At 44.6% G+C, this 15774-nt stretch overlaps 2 protein-coding genes across 2 annotated transcripts in view; both read left to right on the top strand.

Annotated features, from left to right (window-relative positions):
* The window catches only part of LOC142368687 (fibronectin-like), a 104187-nt gene that overhangs the window by 15403 nt on the left and 73010 nt on the right, over positions 1 to 15774 (top strand). The gene's annotated exons all lie outside the window — the stretch shown is intronic.
* The window catches only part of LOC142369419 (fibronectin-like), a 45747-nt gene continuing 32525 nt past the window's right edge, over positions 2553 to 15774 (top strand). The window contains exons 1-4 of the mRNA XM_075451783.1: positions 2553 to 2583; positions 2707 to 2964; positions 3172 to 3429; positions 4927 to 5184. Coding sequence (XP_075307898.1) covers positions 2553 to 2583; positions 2707 to 2964; positions 3172 to 3429; positions 4927 to 5184 — 805 coding nt within the window. The remainder of the gene's footprint in view (positions 2584 to 2706; positions 2965 to 3171; positions 3430 to 4926; positions 5185 to 15774) is intronic.

Here is a 15774-nt window from a genome sequence, read left to right on the forward strand (position 1 = left end):
AGATGTGAACAATTCTGCTGGAAGTGTGGGATGAAGATCTCATGAATACGGGCCTCCTCTAGACATTCCCAGTTCACCATCACTACCCCTTTGGGACTACCAGGTCTGTCCATCAGTCTTCTCCACCAACGTATCCAACTCACCACCAGGTGTTGATTGGTTGACAAATCTACCCAACTCTTCAGCCAAGTGTCCAAGACATGTGGTCGTAGGTCTAATTATACAACTTCAAAGTTGATTATCAACCTTTGGCCAAAGGTGGCTTGGTACCAGGTACAATTATGAACAACGTTATGCTGGAACATAGTGTTTGTAATGGCACTTTACCTTTACTGTCAACAAAATTTTGAAAATGTATCTGTAAAAGGCGATAGTTTTAAAAGCCAAGGATCATGAGTTAATGGGATGATTAAACCTATTCCTTTTCTGTGTCAGCGCCTCAAAACACAGAAAGCTTCAGACCATCAACACAAGATGAGACCAGTATCACTCTGCAGTGGAATCAAGTGAACAACAATGTCAGCTTTGTTCTCCAGTTTAATGGTGCAGAGACAAAAATCAGTGCGCCAGATGGAGATGGAGCAGTAACTCACACAGTCTCATCTCTCACTGCTGGAACTAAATACACGTTCACTCTCTTCTCTGTGTTTGAGAACATCAGAAGCAGTGGACTACAACTTACAGCTGTCACTGGTGAGATGCAATTGATAATAAATATATATAATATTTATAACTTTTTTGTCAATGAATTTTAGTGATATTTCCCTATCAAGAGTTAAATTATCTGACTTTAAAGCCTTCGTATTTCCTAATCAGACTACTCTTAAAGTGTTGCAAGACGCATTACTGTGTACTGTATAACAATCAGAAAGAAATTACTCAATTCTCATTTTTTTGTCAGCTCCTCAAAACGCACAAGGCTTCAGAAAATCAGAACAAGATGAGACCAGAATCACTCTGCAGTGGAATCAAGTGAACAACAATGTCAGCTTTGTTCTCCAGCTTAATGGTGCAGAGACAAACATCAGTTCACCAGATGGAGATGGAGCAGTAACTCACACAGTCTCATCTCTCACTGCTGGAACTAAATACACATTCACTCTCTTCTCTGTGTTTGAGAACGTCAGAAGCAGTGGAGTCAGCATCACTGCAGCTACTGGTAAGATAACTAACTTAACTGCAATCACGCTCAGAATATTACCTCAGATCACCATCATTCATGCTTCTATATATCACCTAATTTTAGAATAGCGAGCCATCTATCCATCCATTATCTTCCGCTTATCTTAGGTCCGGTTGCAGAGGCAACAGCTCCAGGAGGGAAACGGGTGTAAGCCCTCTCCTCATCCTCAAAATGCTGATAGATTGGATAGTCAAACTCCCATGACCCCTTCCGTCACCCTGCGAGGATAATGCTCTGGTCCACTGTTCCACAACCTGGGTGAAAACCACACTGCTTCCCTCGAAACTCTCGTCAGATAATCAATCGGAGCCTCCTCTCCATCACCCCTTTTGTAAAGTTTCCCAGGGAGGCTACGTCGTGTTATCCCCCTGTATTTAAAGCACACTCTCCCTTCCCCCATCTCAAAAATGAGAACCACCACCTTGGTCTGCCACTCCACAGACGCTGTCGCAGACTTCTATGTGCTATTGAAGAGACGTGTCAGCCAAGACAGCCCCACCATGTCTAGAGCCTTCTGCATCTAAGATTGAATCTCCTCAACTCTTTGCATCCTAATGCGGGGAAGTTTTTTTTAACTACTTTGGCCATTTCTCCCAAGATGATGGACGAGTCTTCCCCAAATCCTCAGACGTTGCATCCTCAATGAAGGACGTACTGACCGGATTGAGAAGATCATCCACCACCGTACAATATTCTCAGCAGTTCTCCACCCAGGCCAAACACAACCTGGGATGGACCGCCAAATTATTTGCATATACATTCTCGAGGCTACCTGAAAGTCCTTCTTCATGGCCTCGCCAAATTCCTCCCACGCCTGGGTTTTACGTTTAGTAAAAAACAATGCTATATCTCTTTTAGCCACTCAGTACCTGTCAGCTGTTTCAGTTGACCCCCGATACAACTAAGCATCAAAGGACTCCTTCTTCAGCTTGATGGCTTCTCTCATCCCTGGCATCCACCAACAGGTCCTCGGGTTACCTCCATAGCAGGCATCAACATCCTTTAGGCCACAGCTCTTGGAAGCTACATCCACAAGGAAGGTCTTGAACATGGTCCATTCAGATTCCATGTCCCCATCCTCCATTGGTAGATGAGAACAATTCTGTTGGAAGTGTGAGTTGAAGATCTCATGAATATGGGCCTCCTCTAGACGTTCCCAGTTCACCATCACTACCCATTTGGGATTACCAGGCCTGTCCATCAGTCTTCCCCACCAACGTATCCAACTCACCAACAGGTGGTGATTGGTTGACAAATCTACCCAACTCTTCAGCCAAGTGTCCAAGACATGCGGTTGTAGGTCTAATTATACAACTTCAAAGTTGATTATCAACCTTTGGCCAAAGGTGGCTTGGTACCAGGTACAATTATGAACAACTTTATGCTGGAACATAGTGTTTGTAATGGCACTTTACATTTACTGTCAACAAAATTTGGAACATGTATCTGTAAAAGGCGATAGTTTTAATAGTCAAGGATCATGAATTAATGGGATGATTAAACCTATTCCTTTTCTGTGTCAGCCCCTCAAAACACAGAAAGCTTCAGACCATCAGCACAAGATGAGACCAGTATCACTCTGCAGTGGAATCGAGTGAGCAACAATGTCCGCTTTGTTCTCCAGTTTAATGGTACAGAGACAAACATCAGTGCACCAGATGGAGATGGAGCAGTAACTCACACAGTCTCATCTCTCACTGCTGGAACTAATTACAAGTTCACTCTCTTCTGTGTGTTTGAGAACATCAAAAGCAGTGGACTACAACTTACAGCTGTCACTGGTGAGATATAATTGATAATAAATATATATAATATATATAACTTTTTTGTCAATGAATTTTAGTTATATTTCCCTATCAAGAGTTAAATTATCTGACTTTAAAGCCTTCGTATTTCCCAATCAGACTACTCTTAAAGTGTTGCAAGACGCATTACTCTGTACTGTATAACAATCAGAAAGAAATGACTCAATTCTCATTTTTTGTCAGCTCCTCAAAACGCACAAGGCTTCAGAAAATCAGAACAAGATGAGACCAGTATCACTCTGCAGTGGAATCAAGTGAACAACAATGTCAGCTTTGTTCTCCAGTTTAATGGTGCAGAGACAAACATCAGTGCACCAGATGGAGATGGAGCAGTAACTCACACAGTCTCATTTCTCACTGCTGGAACTAAATACACATTCACTCTCTTCTCTGTGTTTGAGAACGTCAGAAGCAGTGGAGTCAGCATCACTGCAGCTACTGGTAAGATAACTAACTTAACTACAATTACGCTCAGAATATTACCTCAGACCACCATCATTCGTGCTTCTATATATCACCTAATTTTAGAATAGCCAGCCATCCACCCATCCACCCATCCATTATCTTCCGCTTATCTGAGGTCCGGTTGCAGAGGCAACAGTTCCAGGAGGGAAACGGTTGTAAGCCCTCTCCTCATCCTCAAAATGCTGATAGATTGGATAGTCAAACTCCCATGACCCCTTCCGTCACCCTGCGAGGGTAATGCTCTGGTCCACTGTTCCACAACCTGGGTGAAAACCACACTGCTTCCCCTGAAACTCTCGTCAGATAATCAATCGGAGCCTCCTCTCCATCACCCCTTTTGTAAAGTTTCCCAGGGAGGCTGCGTCGTGTTATCCCCCTGTATTTAAAGCACACTCTCCCTTCCCCTATCTCAAAAATGAGAACCACCACCTTGGTCCTTCACTCCACAGACGCTGTCACAGACTTCCATGTGATATTGAAGAGACGTGTCAGCCAAGACAGCCCCACCATGTCTAGAGCCTTCTGCATCTAAGAGTGAATCTCCTCAACTCTTTGCATCTTAATGCGGGGAAGTTTTTTTTAACTACTTTGGCTATTTCTCCCAAGATGATGGACGAGTCTTCCCCAAATCCTCAGACGTTGCATCCTCAATGAAGGACGTACTGACCGGATTGAGAAGATCATCCACCACCTAACAATATTCTCAGCAACTGTCAACAGTTCTCCACCCAGGCCAAAAACAACCTGGGATGGACCGCCAAACTATTTGCATATACATTCTTGAGGCTACCTGAAAGTCCTTCTCCATGGCCTCGCCAAATTCCTCCTACGCCTGGGTTTTACGTTAAGTAAAAACCAATGCTGCATCTCTTTTAGCCAGTCAGTACCTGTCAGCTGTTTCAGTTGACCCCCGATACAACTAAGCCTCTAAGGACTCCTTCTTCAGCTTGATGGCTTCTCTCCCTGGCGTCCACCAACAGGTCCTCGGGTTACTGCCACAGCAGGCATCGACATCCTTTAGGCCACAGCTCTTGGAATCTACATCCACAAGGGAGGTCTTGAAAATGTTCCATTCAGATTCCATGTCCCCATCCTCCATAGGTAGATGAGAACAATTCTGTTGGAAGTGTGAGTTGAAGATCTCATGAATACGGGCCTCCTCTAGACATTCCCAGTTCACCATCAATACCCATTTGGGATTACCAGGTCTGTCCATCAGTCTTCCCCACCAACATATCCAACTCACCACCAGGTGGTGATTGGTTGACAAATCTACCCAACTCTTCAGCCAAGTGTCCAAGACATGCGGTCGTAGGTCTATTGATACGACTATAAAGTTAATCATCAACCTTTGTCCAAAGGTGGCTTGGTACCAGGTACAATTATGAACAGCATTATGCTGGAACATAGTGTTTCAATAGGCAAGGATCATGATTTAATGGGATGAATAAACTGCTTCTTTCTCTGTGTCAGCTCCTCAAAACACAGAAAGCTTCAGACCATCAGCACAAGATGAGACCAGTATCACTCTGCAGTGGAATCAAGTGAACAACAATGACAGATTTGTTCTCCAGTTTAATGGTACAGAGACGAGCATCAGTGCACCAGATGGAAATGGAGCAGTAACTCACACAGTCTCATCTCTCACTGCTGGAACTAAATACACATTCACTCTCTTCTCTGTGTTTGAGAACGTCAGAAGTAGTGGAGTCAACATCACTGCAATAACAGGTAAAATGTATTTTGTTTAACAGACCTAACTGCTGTTCATTTCAAGGCAAGTTCCTTTATTGAAACCCTTAGATAGATTTTTTAGCAGTTAAATAGAGCGGGCTACCATTGTTATCTATGTCAGAAACAAACACTGAACAAAATGTACATAGACATGGTAAAAAAAATAAAAGGGAGAAAGGAGAACTCTCTGGACTTTACTAAAACCCCAACTTCAAACCTTCAGGCTAATACTACGACAATAGAAAAGACCAAAAACCTAAAAATACTGCAGTAAATAGATTTGCCATTGAAAATAAATAAATATATGAGTTGGCTAAATCTTATCCAGATGAACAATAGCAGCTGGGACAAAGCTGTTTCTGTAATGCTTTGTCCTGCAAAAGGTACCATAAACCTCCATCCAGAGGGAAGAAGACATTTCCCCATGGTCTTCATTTAACCCTCTGGGGTCATGGGGTATAATTGGCTGTTTTTGACTACTTTGGAGTTTACCCTTATATTTTAACCTTAAAAACTGTTTAAAACAGTCATCTTATGTGTATTTACACATTAGACCTACAATCACACAAAAAACATAGAATCTGAGCAGGAAAAAAAATTGAATTTTCACTGTGAAAACCCCAGCGAGCACTTTCCTGCTTCTGTTTTTACTGTTTCTTCCTGCACTAAATGCACTCCAAACGTGATGACAATATTCAGGAAAAAGCATAGCGGGAATTATTTATCATAACTCTGGTTTTACGTGACCTATCATCACAGTTAACACAAGTAATTCATCAACTTTATTATATAGCCTTTTAACACAGCCGTAGCTGAAACAAAGTGCTGTACAACACAAAATAAAACAAGGCTTAAAACACAAGAACAATGTAAAAACAAAAATAAACAACAACAATATTAAAATAATAAAAACAATAAAACAATACTAGAAACAGAGTCTCATGCTGGGTTAAAAGCCAGGGAGTAAAAATGGGTCTTAAGACGGGTTTTAAAAATGGGCAGTGAAGGGGCCTGTCTAATGTGAAACGGGAGGTCGTTCCACAGTTTCGGACCGGCAGTGGAAAAGGCTCTGTCTCCTCTGAGCTTCCGCTTGGCCCTCGGTACCTCCAGGAGCAGCTGATCAGCTGACCTGAGGCATCGGGCAGGAGCATACGGATGGAGCAGCTCATTTAAAGATTTAAAAACAAATAAAAGAATCTTAAAATGGACTCTAAAATGCACAGGCAGCCAGTGGAGGGAGGCTAAAATGGGAGTGATGTGCTCCCTCTTACGTGTTCCAGTTAGGAGGCGAGCGGCAGCGTTTTGGACCAACTGGAGACGTGTGAGGGAGGACTGGCTGACTCCAAGATAAAGTGCATTGCAGTAATCCAGCCGTGATGTGATGAAGGCGTGGATTACTGCCTCAAAGTTTAAGGACATCCAGACTTTAATGTCTTCAAGACATAACAGAAGTGGTTTCAGAGAGAAAGCATTTTTCTTCTTTAGGGGCACATAGATCTGGCTGTCATCAGCATAGCAATGGAAAGAGATACCATGCTTTCTCAGGATGGAACCCAGGGGCAGCAAGTACAGAGAAAAAAGCAGGGGCCCTAAAATTGAACCCTGCGGAACCCCATATGACAGCGGAGCAGAGCGGGACTCTGAAGCACCAAGGCTCACGCACATGGTTCTGTCTGCCAGATAGGACTTGAACCAGTCCAGGGCGATACCAGAGATGCCCACTAGGTGCTGCAACCGAAGCACCAAAATGTTGTGGTCCACCGTATCGAAGGCCGCAGTTAAGTCCAGGAGGATAAGAGTCACATAGTCTCCAGAGTCATTCGCCAGGAGGATGTCATTAAAAACTCTTAATAAAGCTGACTCTGTGCTATGCAGTGTTTTAAAACCAGACTGGAAGACCTCTTGGACATCATGCTCATCCAGGAATGATTTAAGTTGAGTATAAACAACTTTTTCCAAAATCTTTGAAATAAAAGGAAGCTTGGAGATGGGTCTAAAATTGTCAAGCACACCAGGATCAAGGCTGGGTTTCTTAAGCAGGGGTTACACCACAGCATGTTTAAAACTTTGGGGGACAACACCAGAAGACAGACTGCTGTTAATAATGTCCAGAACCGACTGCCCGATACTAGGGAAGACTTCTTTAAAAAAGTGAGGCGGGACAGTGTCACAGGGAGAACCTGATGGCTTAATCTGGCCAACCACATCCTCTAAGGCCTTCAGAGACACAGGCTCAAACAAGTCAAACACAGCCGAGCAAGGAGCAGGGTCAGAGGGGTCAGAAGCAGGAGTGGAGATGAGAGACCTTGCAATAGTAACCTTGTCCATAAAAAAGTGCAGGAAGCTATTGCACATTTCAGGGGATACCTCTGTGCATCCAGGCTGGGGGGGGTTAAGAACAGATTCAACTGTTTTAAATAGTACACGGGGGTTGTGACGATTAGAGTCGATAAGGTCAGAAAGGTATTCCCTTCTGGCCTCTTTTACAGTGCTCTGGTAGCAGCGCCAACAGTCTTTTAGGATTTGGTGGGAAATCTGAAGCTTGTCCTTCTTCCACCTGCGTTCACCTTTTCGGCACTCCTGTCTAGCTGCGCGAGTTATCCCATTAAACCAGGGCTCAGATTTAGCTTTGGGCTGCACAGTTTTAAATGGCGCCACAGAGTCCAGTATGGTCCGACAGGAGGAGTGAAACCGAGAACTGAGCTCCTCCGTATTTGCAGATATTGAGACAGAGGGGACACACAGCTGGTTAAAAGCAGAGGAGAACAGACCAGCAGTGACAGGGTTAAAAATCCGACGGCTCCGAGCAGGAGCGCCAGATTTAACTGCAGCGCGAGAAAAGGCAGCTTCAAACAGCACAGGCAAATGGTCAGAAAACACATTGTCACAGATTTCCAGGTTAGACACAGACAAACCATGAGAGAGGACAAGGTCTAACGTGTGTCCATGTTCGTGTGTGGGACCAGCCACACACTGCACCAAATTAAAAGAGTCAATGAGGCTTAAAAAGTCTTTCACCAACGGCTTGTCAGGACAACACACATGGATGTTAAAAATCCCCCACAAGGAGAACACGGTCATACTTGGGCATAATTTCAGCCAGCAGACCAGAGAAGTCATTTAAAAAGTCCTTATTGTATTTGGGGGGCCGGTAGATGACGGCACACAGCACCGGATCGGAACGATCCACCTCAAAGAAATTTGCCTCAAAACTGGAAAAGGAGGACGAGACGGCGCACTGCTTACATTTAAAAGCATCCTTAAAAACAGTCGCCGTTCCTCCTCCACGGCCCGACATCCGCGGGGAGTTAAAATAAGAACAGCCAGCCGGTAGAAGTTCGACCAGAGGGCTGCACTCACCGGCAACGATCCAAGTCTCTGTCACGCAGAGAAAATCCAGGCCACGAGAGTGGAAGAAATCCCTCAGAATAAACGTTTTGTTTGCCAGTTTTTGTTTGTTTCCCCTTTTTGAGACGAAGGCAATGGCTGGGCTCAACACAGAAATGAAACAAAATTGTTTAACTGACTATTAATTATTATACCCAGGCACACTGACAGACAGGTCTCTTTCAAGCATACATATACACACATTACGCAAATGCATATCTGAAACAATCTAAGTGATTTCAACACTTTAAATATAAGCCAAGCATTTCATTGTTTTTAAATATTTCTTACTCTATCATAAGGCACATTGGACATAGGCTACTATATACTTAACTTTTCATGCGATACAACATACAATAAATATCAAAGATATCATTTTTTTTTTTATATATATATATATATATATATATTACACAGGTAATCTAAGGTCATGGGGTGGACTACCCAGTAACCTGCATAGTTGCCGGAGGTTATTCTGCTCCATGTGGCAAACTATGGTCGATCTAACACAAAGTCTTTCAGTCTTGCGGGTGTATGAATGACTCTGCCTCTGGAAGTCACTCGAGTTGGGGTGTTTTCTGCAGGAACATGCTGTTCAGGAACAGTCTCTGTGTGGCACGCCTGCGTGCCCTCTGCCTCACCTGGCTGACTGCTCAGCTGCACGTTGTCTTCACCATGCCGCTGAGCTGTGTCGAATGTTGGGCGTAGATGACGTCTGTTGCGACGCAGGACTCCCCTGTCGGTCTGCACCAGGTAGGACCTAGGCGCAGGGTGGATGCTGTGGACCATGCCGGTTGTTGTCCAACCAGACTCGTTGTCCAGTTTCACCGCCACGCTCGCCCCCGGGGTGAGAGGTGGAAGTGCACGGGCGCCGTGACGCCTGTCGAATGCACGCTTGTAGCCCTCCTTGGCTCTGGCGTCGGCTTGCTTGACTGCTTCCAAGTCAGGCCACTTTGGGGAGAGGACTGTGTCGAGAGCAGGCACAGTCGTTTTGATCTGGCGGCCCAGCATCAGCTGTGCGGGGCTGGCACCAGTGGCTTGCAAGGGTGTTGCTCTGTAGCTCATGAGAGCAAGGAATGGGTCAGCCTGCCGCATGATCTTTTTGGCTGTCTGTACAGCTCTCTCAGCCTCACCGTTGGACTGTGGGTAGTGAGGACTGGAAGTGTGGTGTGTGAAGTCATAAGTGTCAGTGAAGGATTTGAATTCTCTGCTCACGAATTGACCTCCGTTGTCTGTGTACAGCTCATCTGGACACCCCCACCGCGCGAAGATGTTCTTCAGACGGGCACAGGTGGTCTGGCTGCTCATGTCAGGCAAGTGGGCGATCTCCAGGAAACGAGAAAAATAGTCAATCACAACTAAATAGTTCTGTTTGTCGTACTCACATATGTCTGCAGCGATCTTCTGCCACGGCCTGGACGGCAGCTCAGTCGTGATCAGAGGCTCCTTCCTCTGTGTTGGTCTGATCTGCAGGCATTCTGGGCATTTTGTCACGAGGTCCTGGAGCTCTCTCTCCAGACCGGGCCACCACACACTCATGCGCGCTCTCTCTTTGCACTTGGTGATGCCCTGGTGCCCATCGTGCAGACGGTTGAGAATGTCGTGTCTCAGGCTGTGCGGGATGACTATGCGCTCACCGTACAGCACCAGTCCTTTTGAGACAGACAAGCTGTTTCCCCACTGGTGGTAAGCTTTGGCTTGGACTGGAACACTACTCACGTGGGCTGGCCAGCCTTGCGCCACCAGGTTGCTGACCACCTGGAGTTCGTAGTCCGTGCTCGTCTCCTGCTTGATCCGCTCCAGTTTCGATGGGGATACTGGCCAGGCGGTGTGTGCTGCATTTTCAAAAGCTGTCACATCACAGATCAGTTCTGACACTTCACTTTGTACTGCTGGTAACGGTTGTCTGGAAAGTGTGTCTGCTACAGTCAGTGTTTTACCAGGTACATATTCTGCTGTGGGGTTGTACTTCATCATACGCATGAGTAAGCGTTGGCATCGCAGAGGAACTGTGTCGAGATCTTTGTTGTTGACCAGTGGAACTAATGGCTTGTGGTCTGTGTGCACTGTGAAACTCTCTAGGCCATACAGATACTGAGAGAACCTCTCACATGCCCAAACAGCTGCCAGGCACTCTTTCTCTATTTGCGCATAGCGCGTCTCAGAGTCAGTTAGTGTCCGAGAACAGAATGCTACTGGTTTTAGTCCATCATCATGCCTCTGCAGCAGCACGGCGCCTAGCCCATAGCTGCTGGCATCAGCGCTCACTATTGTTGGCTTGTTGATGTCATAGAATGACAGTGTGGGTGCTGTGCAAACGAGTCTCTTTACCTTGCTGAAGGCCTCGGCTTGGGCTGTGTCCCAGGACCACACAGCGTTGTTCTTCAGCAGGTCGTTGAGGGGTTTTGCTGTCGCTGACAGGCTCGGCAGGTACCTGCCCAGGTACTGAACCATACCCAGGAACCTCCGCAGCTCGGGCACGTCGCTCGGCGCTTTCATCTCCATGATGGCACTGACCTTTGATGGATCGGGTCGAATGCCCTCCTGATCGATGCAGTGCCCCTGGTATGTCAGCTGTCTCTGGCGCAGGCGACACTTGTCCTCATTGAGCTTTAGGCCTGCGTCCTTCAGGATGCGTAGGGCTGCCTGCAGTCGCTCCTCATGTTGGCCCTCGTCAGCACCATGGACAAGGATATCGTCCATGAATACCTCAACGCCCGCCAGGTCGCGGAACAGCACCGACATCTCCCTTTGGAATATCTCGGAGGCGCTGGAGATTCCAAAAGGGAGCCGCTTGAAGTAGTATCTTCCCATGGGTGTGATGAAGGTGGTGAGCATCGCCGTCTCTTGGTCCAGTGGTATCTGCCAAAACCCACTGGCGGCATCTAGAAGGGAGAACACCCGAGAGTCTGCCAGCCTCGGTAGGATGTCATCTACGGTGGGCAGGACATACCTTTCCCTCTTAACTGCGGTGTTCAGGCGTTTGAGGTCGACGCAGATTCTCACCTCGCCATTCTTTTTGGGAACCGGGACCATAGGTGCGCACCACTCCGTCGGCTCCTTGACCTCCTCAATGACGCCACACTGCACCATCCTCTTCAGCTCAGCCCTGACTTTGGGGAAAAGAGGAGCAGACACCCGCCTAGCAATGCTCACGCTGTAGGGAATAGCGTTCTCTTTTAGGTGGATTTTCACGGGTTTTACTTTGAGTAAGCCCAGCTCTGTGTCAAACGTGCTCTGTACCTCATTTAGCCTCTTCACCAGCCCCATCGCCTCTGCTACATTGCGCCCCAGCAAGTTACTTCCCTGTGTTCTAATAACATGAATGCTGAATTTGTACAGCTGGCCCGAGTACTTCACTGTCGTGTTGAACATTCCTAAGCAATCCAGTCTGCCTCCCGGGCTCTGGAGGGATGTGGTGTTGTTGGCTAACGCTGGTCTGGGTTTTAATCGGCGATATGTGTCTTCCGATATGACGGTAGTGTCGGCCCCTGTGTCGATCTTAAACTCTACTCGGGTCTGACTTATTCGCAGCTTTACAGTCCATGGGGTGGTGGAGTCGGTAACGGTACAGGCGGCTTTGATTTCGCCGAGAAAGTGCCCATTGTCTCCGCTTGCCTCGTACTCTGCCCCCATGTTAACAAGCTCGTTGAGTTTGGCTGACCGGCATACGGTTGCGAAATGCCCAACTTTTTGGCAATTTCTACACGTAGCGTTCACCGCTTTACACTGTGCCTGTGTGTGGTAGTCTTTGCCACACCTAAAACATTTTTTACACCCCCTCGAGCCAGAGTGATGGTTCTGAGCTCGAGATTGTCTCCTAGCAACTTCGCTGAGGTAGCTAGCCTCTGAGGAGCTAACTGTAGCCTGCTGGCTAACTTGACCCTTGATTTGCTCCGATTGCCGCACCATTTCAACGGCCATTTCCAGTGTTAGGTCGGCTGTCAGTTGCAGTTTTTCGGATAATTCTTTATCGAGGATCCCTATGACCAGCTTGTCACGGATATTCTCAAATTTGACTGATCCAAACTGACAAGTTTCTGCCAATTCATACAGAGTCCGTATATATTCTTCTGCCGATTCCGAGTGTTTCTGTCCCCTTAGATAGAAACGGGCACGTTCATGAATAACGTTCACTTTCGGTATGAAGTACGAGTTTAGTTTCGCTAAAACTGTATCATAATCGTCCTCATCCTCCTCTTCTTCAAAGACGAAGGTATTAAAAACTTGTTCGGCCTCTCTGCCCAGGGCGTATAACAAAGTGCTCACCTGCACGGCACCGCTTTCGTAATTCATCTTTGTAGCTAGCCGGTATCTTTGAAATCTTTGACGCCACTCCGGCCACTGCTCCGGTCGAGTGAAATCCAGACTTTCTGGTGGATGAAACTTTGCCATTTTACGTTTTCACTTCTGACACCATGTAGAACTTGTATGAACCGGGTAAACATGGGAGGACAACTTCTCTGGTTAGCGGTATTTACTCTGATCAAATATCACGACTGCCCGTCACAGTAGCAGATCTTCAACTGACATATCAACTGTCATATCCAACTGTCATATCCTCTGTGGCACGCGCATTAGATTCATTGTAACAACATTAGGCGCATGCGCACACTACATGAGTGGCTCATGACAGAAGATCTAAAAGAAATTGGCGATTGTACACCAGCAGAGACCTGAACTGTGTAGCTACTGATAAGGGTTATGAACACCAAAAACACACAACATTGTAGGAGCATCAGGCGGCCAGGTAAGCACACCGGCGCCATCATCCCTGTAATTAAAACTGGTATGTAGTTGGAAGTCTGCAGTTTCAACACAAGTTGAAACTGGGTCTTGCTGCTTCCTCATATTAAATTAGTCATGTGATTTGGACGCGCTGGTGTCAACTCCAGTGGGTTAAGATGGAGCTGGTCATCCTCTACAACTCTCTTGTATACAGAGACTCGAGGTTAAGCTGTGGTTTGCCAATCATCTTCCCTGACTATTTCCCAATTTGTCTCAGTATGTTCTTGTCCTTCAAAGATAGGTTACTGTACCATGTCACCAAACTGACTCAATAAATGATAGGGTTCTTCATCAGTATTCGCTCAAATGTTGTTGTTTTTTTGTTTAGACTTCCTAAATATTTTCTGTTTGATTGTCTCTTCTGGTATGATGCAACAACAGCTTTAAGTCAGATTCTCGTGAAATTGACACATCTGAAATTTAAACTTTTTAGATCATGCACAATTATTCATAATTTCTATTTTTTCCCCATGTAAACAAACATTACCAAAACTTCATCAACCACAGGACCAAGTAAGTAAATGCATTTGTTACATTCATTGCTGAGTAGAGTTTAAATACACAATGAAATAAATTTCATCCCCTTGTTGTTAATTCAGATCCTGATTGTATTTTGAGTTTTTTCACATAATTTGGGTTTCTATTTCTAATTTTCTTCTTAATCTAATCAGGTATTATGTAGAGAAAATAGGATAATATCTTATTTGATAAAGATTTATACATTTATATCTTTGTTAAATTTAAAATTATCTTCAATATAAGTTATTGTATTTACTATTCAACTATTGTAACATTATAAGTGTATTGTTTAAACTGGCTGTTTACTGTTTACTTGTGTCAACAGATTATGTTCTTCGAATGAACATGAAATTGCAATTATCTACTGAGCTGTCAAAACTAAACTTAGAGAAGGAGTTGCTAGAGGTGAGACTAATTATTCTTTGAGTTCATTTTTAACCCTGTACTGACTCGTTTATATCTACTTTTAATCCAAAGAATAGATCATTCTTTTCCCCAGTACTAATGTAAAGTTTCTCTTGGCTTTTTATTCCAGCTCTTCAAGCAATATGGACTGTCACCACAGTTGTTTTCTCTGAAGATTATCTCTGTTGAACCAATAAGGAAAATGGAGGAAAACTAATTTACCATCGTTCCATTGGGAAAATAAGGGAATCACTGTGGTGGATGTTGCTTTGCCTCACGTGTGTTGTTGCAAACCAAGCATTCATGGCAACAGCTTCCCAAAGAAGTTTGGAGGTGGTCCTACCTCAGAGCAGAATCTGATCAAGCATCTTTCAGATACACCAGTACAAATTTCCTCCATTGTGGCCCAATCTTGGAACATCCAGGATTTAGATGATCTTCCTCGTGCAAAGCCAAGCCTCACATATATTTCCCAACAGGTCGAAGCTGCTCTTGTGGCACGAGGGTAACTTATTATTAAGTCTGTGGTTTTAATGTTTTGGGTGATCACTGTACATATTCTGTCAGCCTGTAAAGTTTTCTCATGATGTTGGCAACAAAAGAAATGATTTACAAAGAAATGATTTACTTCCTGGTCAAATTGAGCATGGCATCTGGTTGAGACTTTACTCCTTTAAAATTTAACACCACCCTAAAATATTCTGGTTTAAACCAACCTAGTTTTTGTTCGGGGACTTTTGTCAAGTTTGTTTTAGTTTGTTTTTTTCTCGTTAAAGAGTTGATCTTATTTTCTATGTTGTCTTTGTCATCAGCCAGTGTAATTTTTTTTAAAAGGCCTATATCTTCCTATTTTATTCAGCTCCTCTTCTTTCAATCAAGAAATCAAACATGAGAATAAAAATAAAAACATACAACTGTGTCCTTTGACTGTCATGGTTTAGAATTTTTGATGTTATAAATTGTAACTTTGTAGTGCCATGTAGTGAAAGCTGTTTCATGGTTACTTACAGTAGTACTTGCTCCATTGAGTCATAGTCCAGTCTTTCATTGGAGTTTGTGTCTTGTCTGTAGATTTACTGATGTCTGTTGCCTTTCATTTTCCATTACATGTCCTCAGTCACCTTTTGACATCTCACCATCAGCTTCGTATGTCATATCAACTCATCTCCATTTACACAATCTAATCACCTCTCTCAGAACATGTCAGCTAAATATTGTTCTAAACTGAGTAAGAAGGATACCAATGGAACCCTTGTCTATCAAATTTGTGATGGGACAAATTTAAAATGCTATGAACCACTTTTTTAATTGTTTAGCTCTATCCTGTGATGCATGACAAAGAACAGCAAATCTATTCCAAGTGACGCAAGTTGGGTTTGAGCATATCCTCATTCCTTCACACTATATCAACACAAGAAACGGTGTTTGTACTTCCTGAAATGTTTTTTTCTTAACTTGAACAACTCAGAGCCTGTTGTAGTGCTTTAT

Source organism: Odontesthes bonariensis, chromosome 19 (assembly GCF_027942865.1).
Source record: "Odontesthes bonariensis isolate fOdoBon6 chromosome 19, fOdoBon6.hap1, whole genome shotgun sequence".
Taxonomy (NCBI): Eukaryota; Metazoa; Chordata; class Actinopteri; order Atheriniformes; family Atherinopsidae; genus Odontesthes; species Odontesthes bonariensis.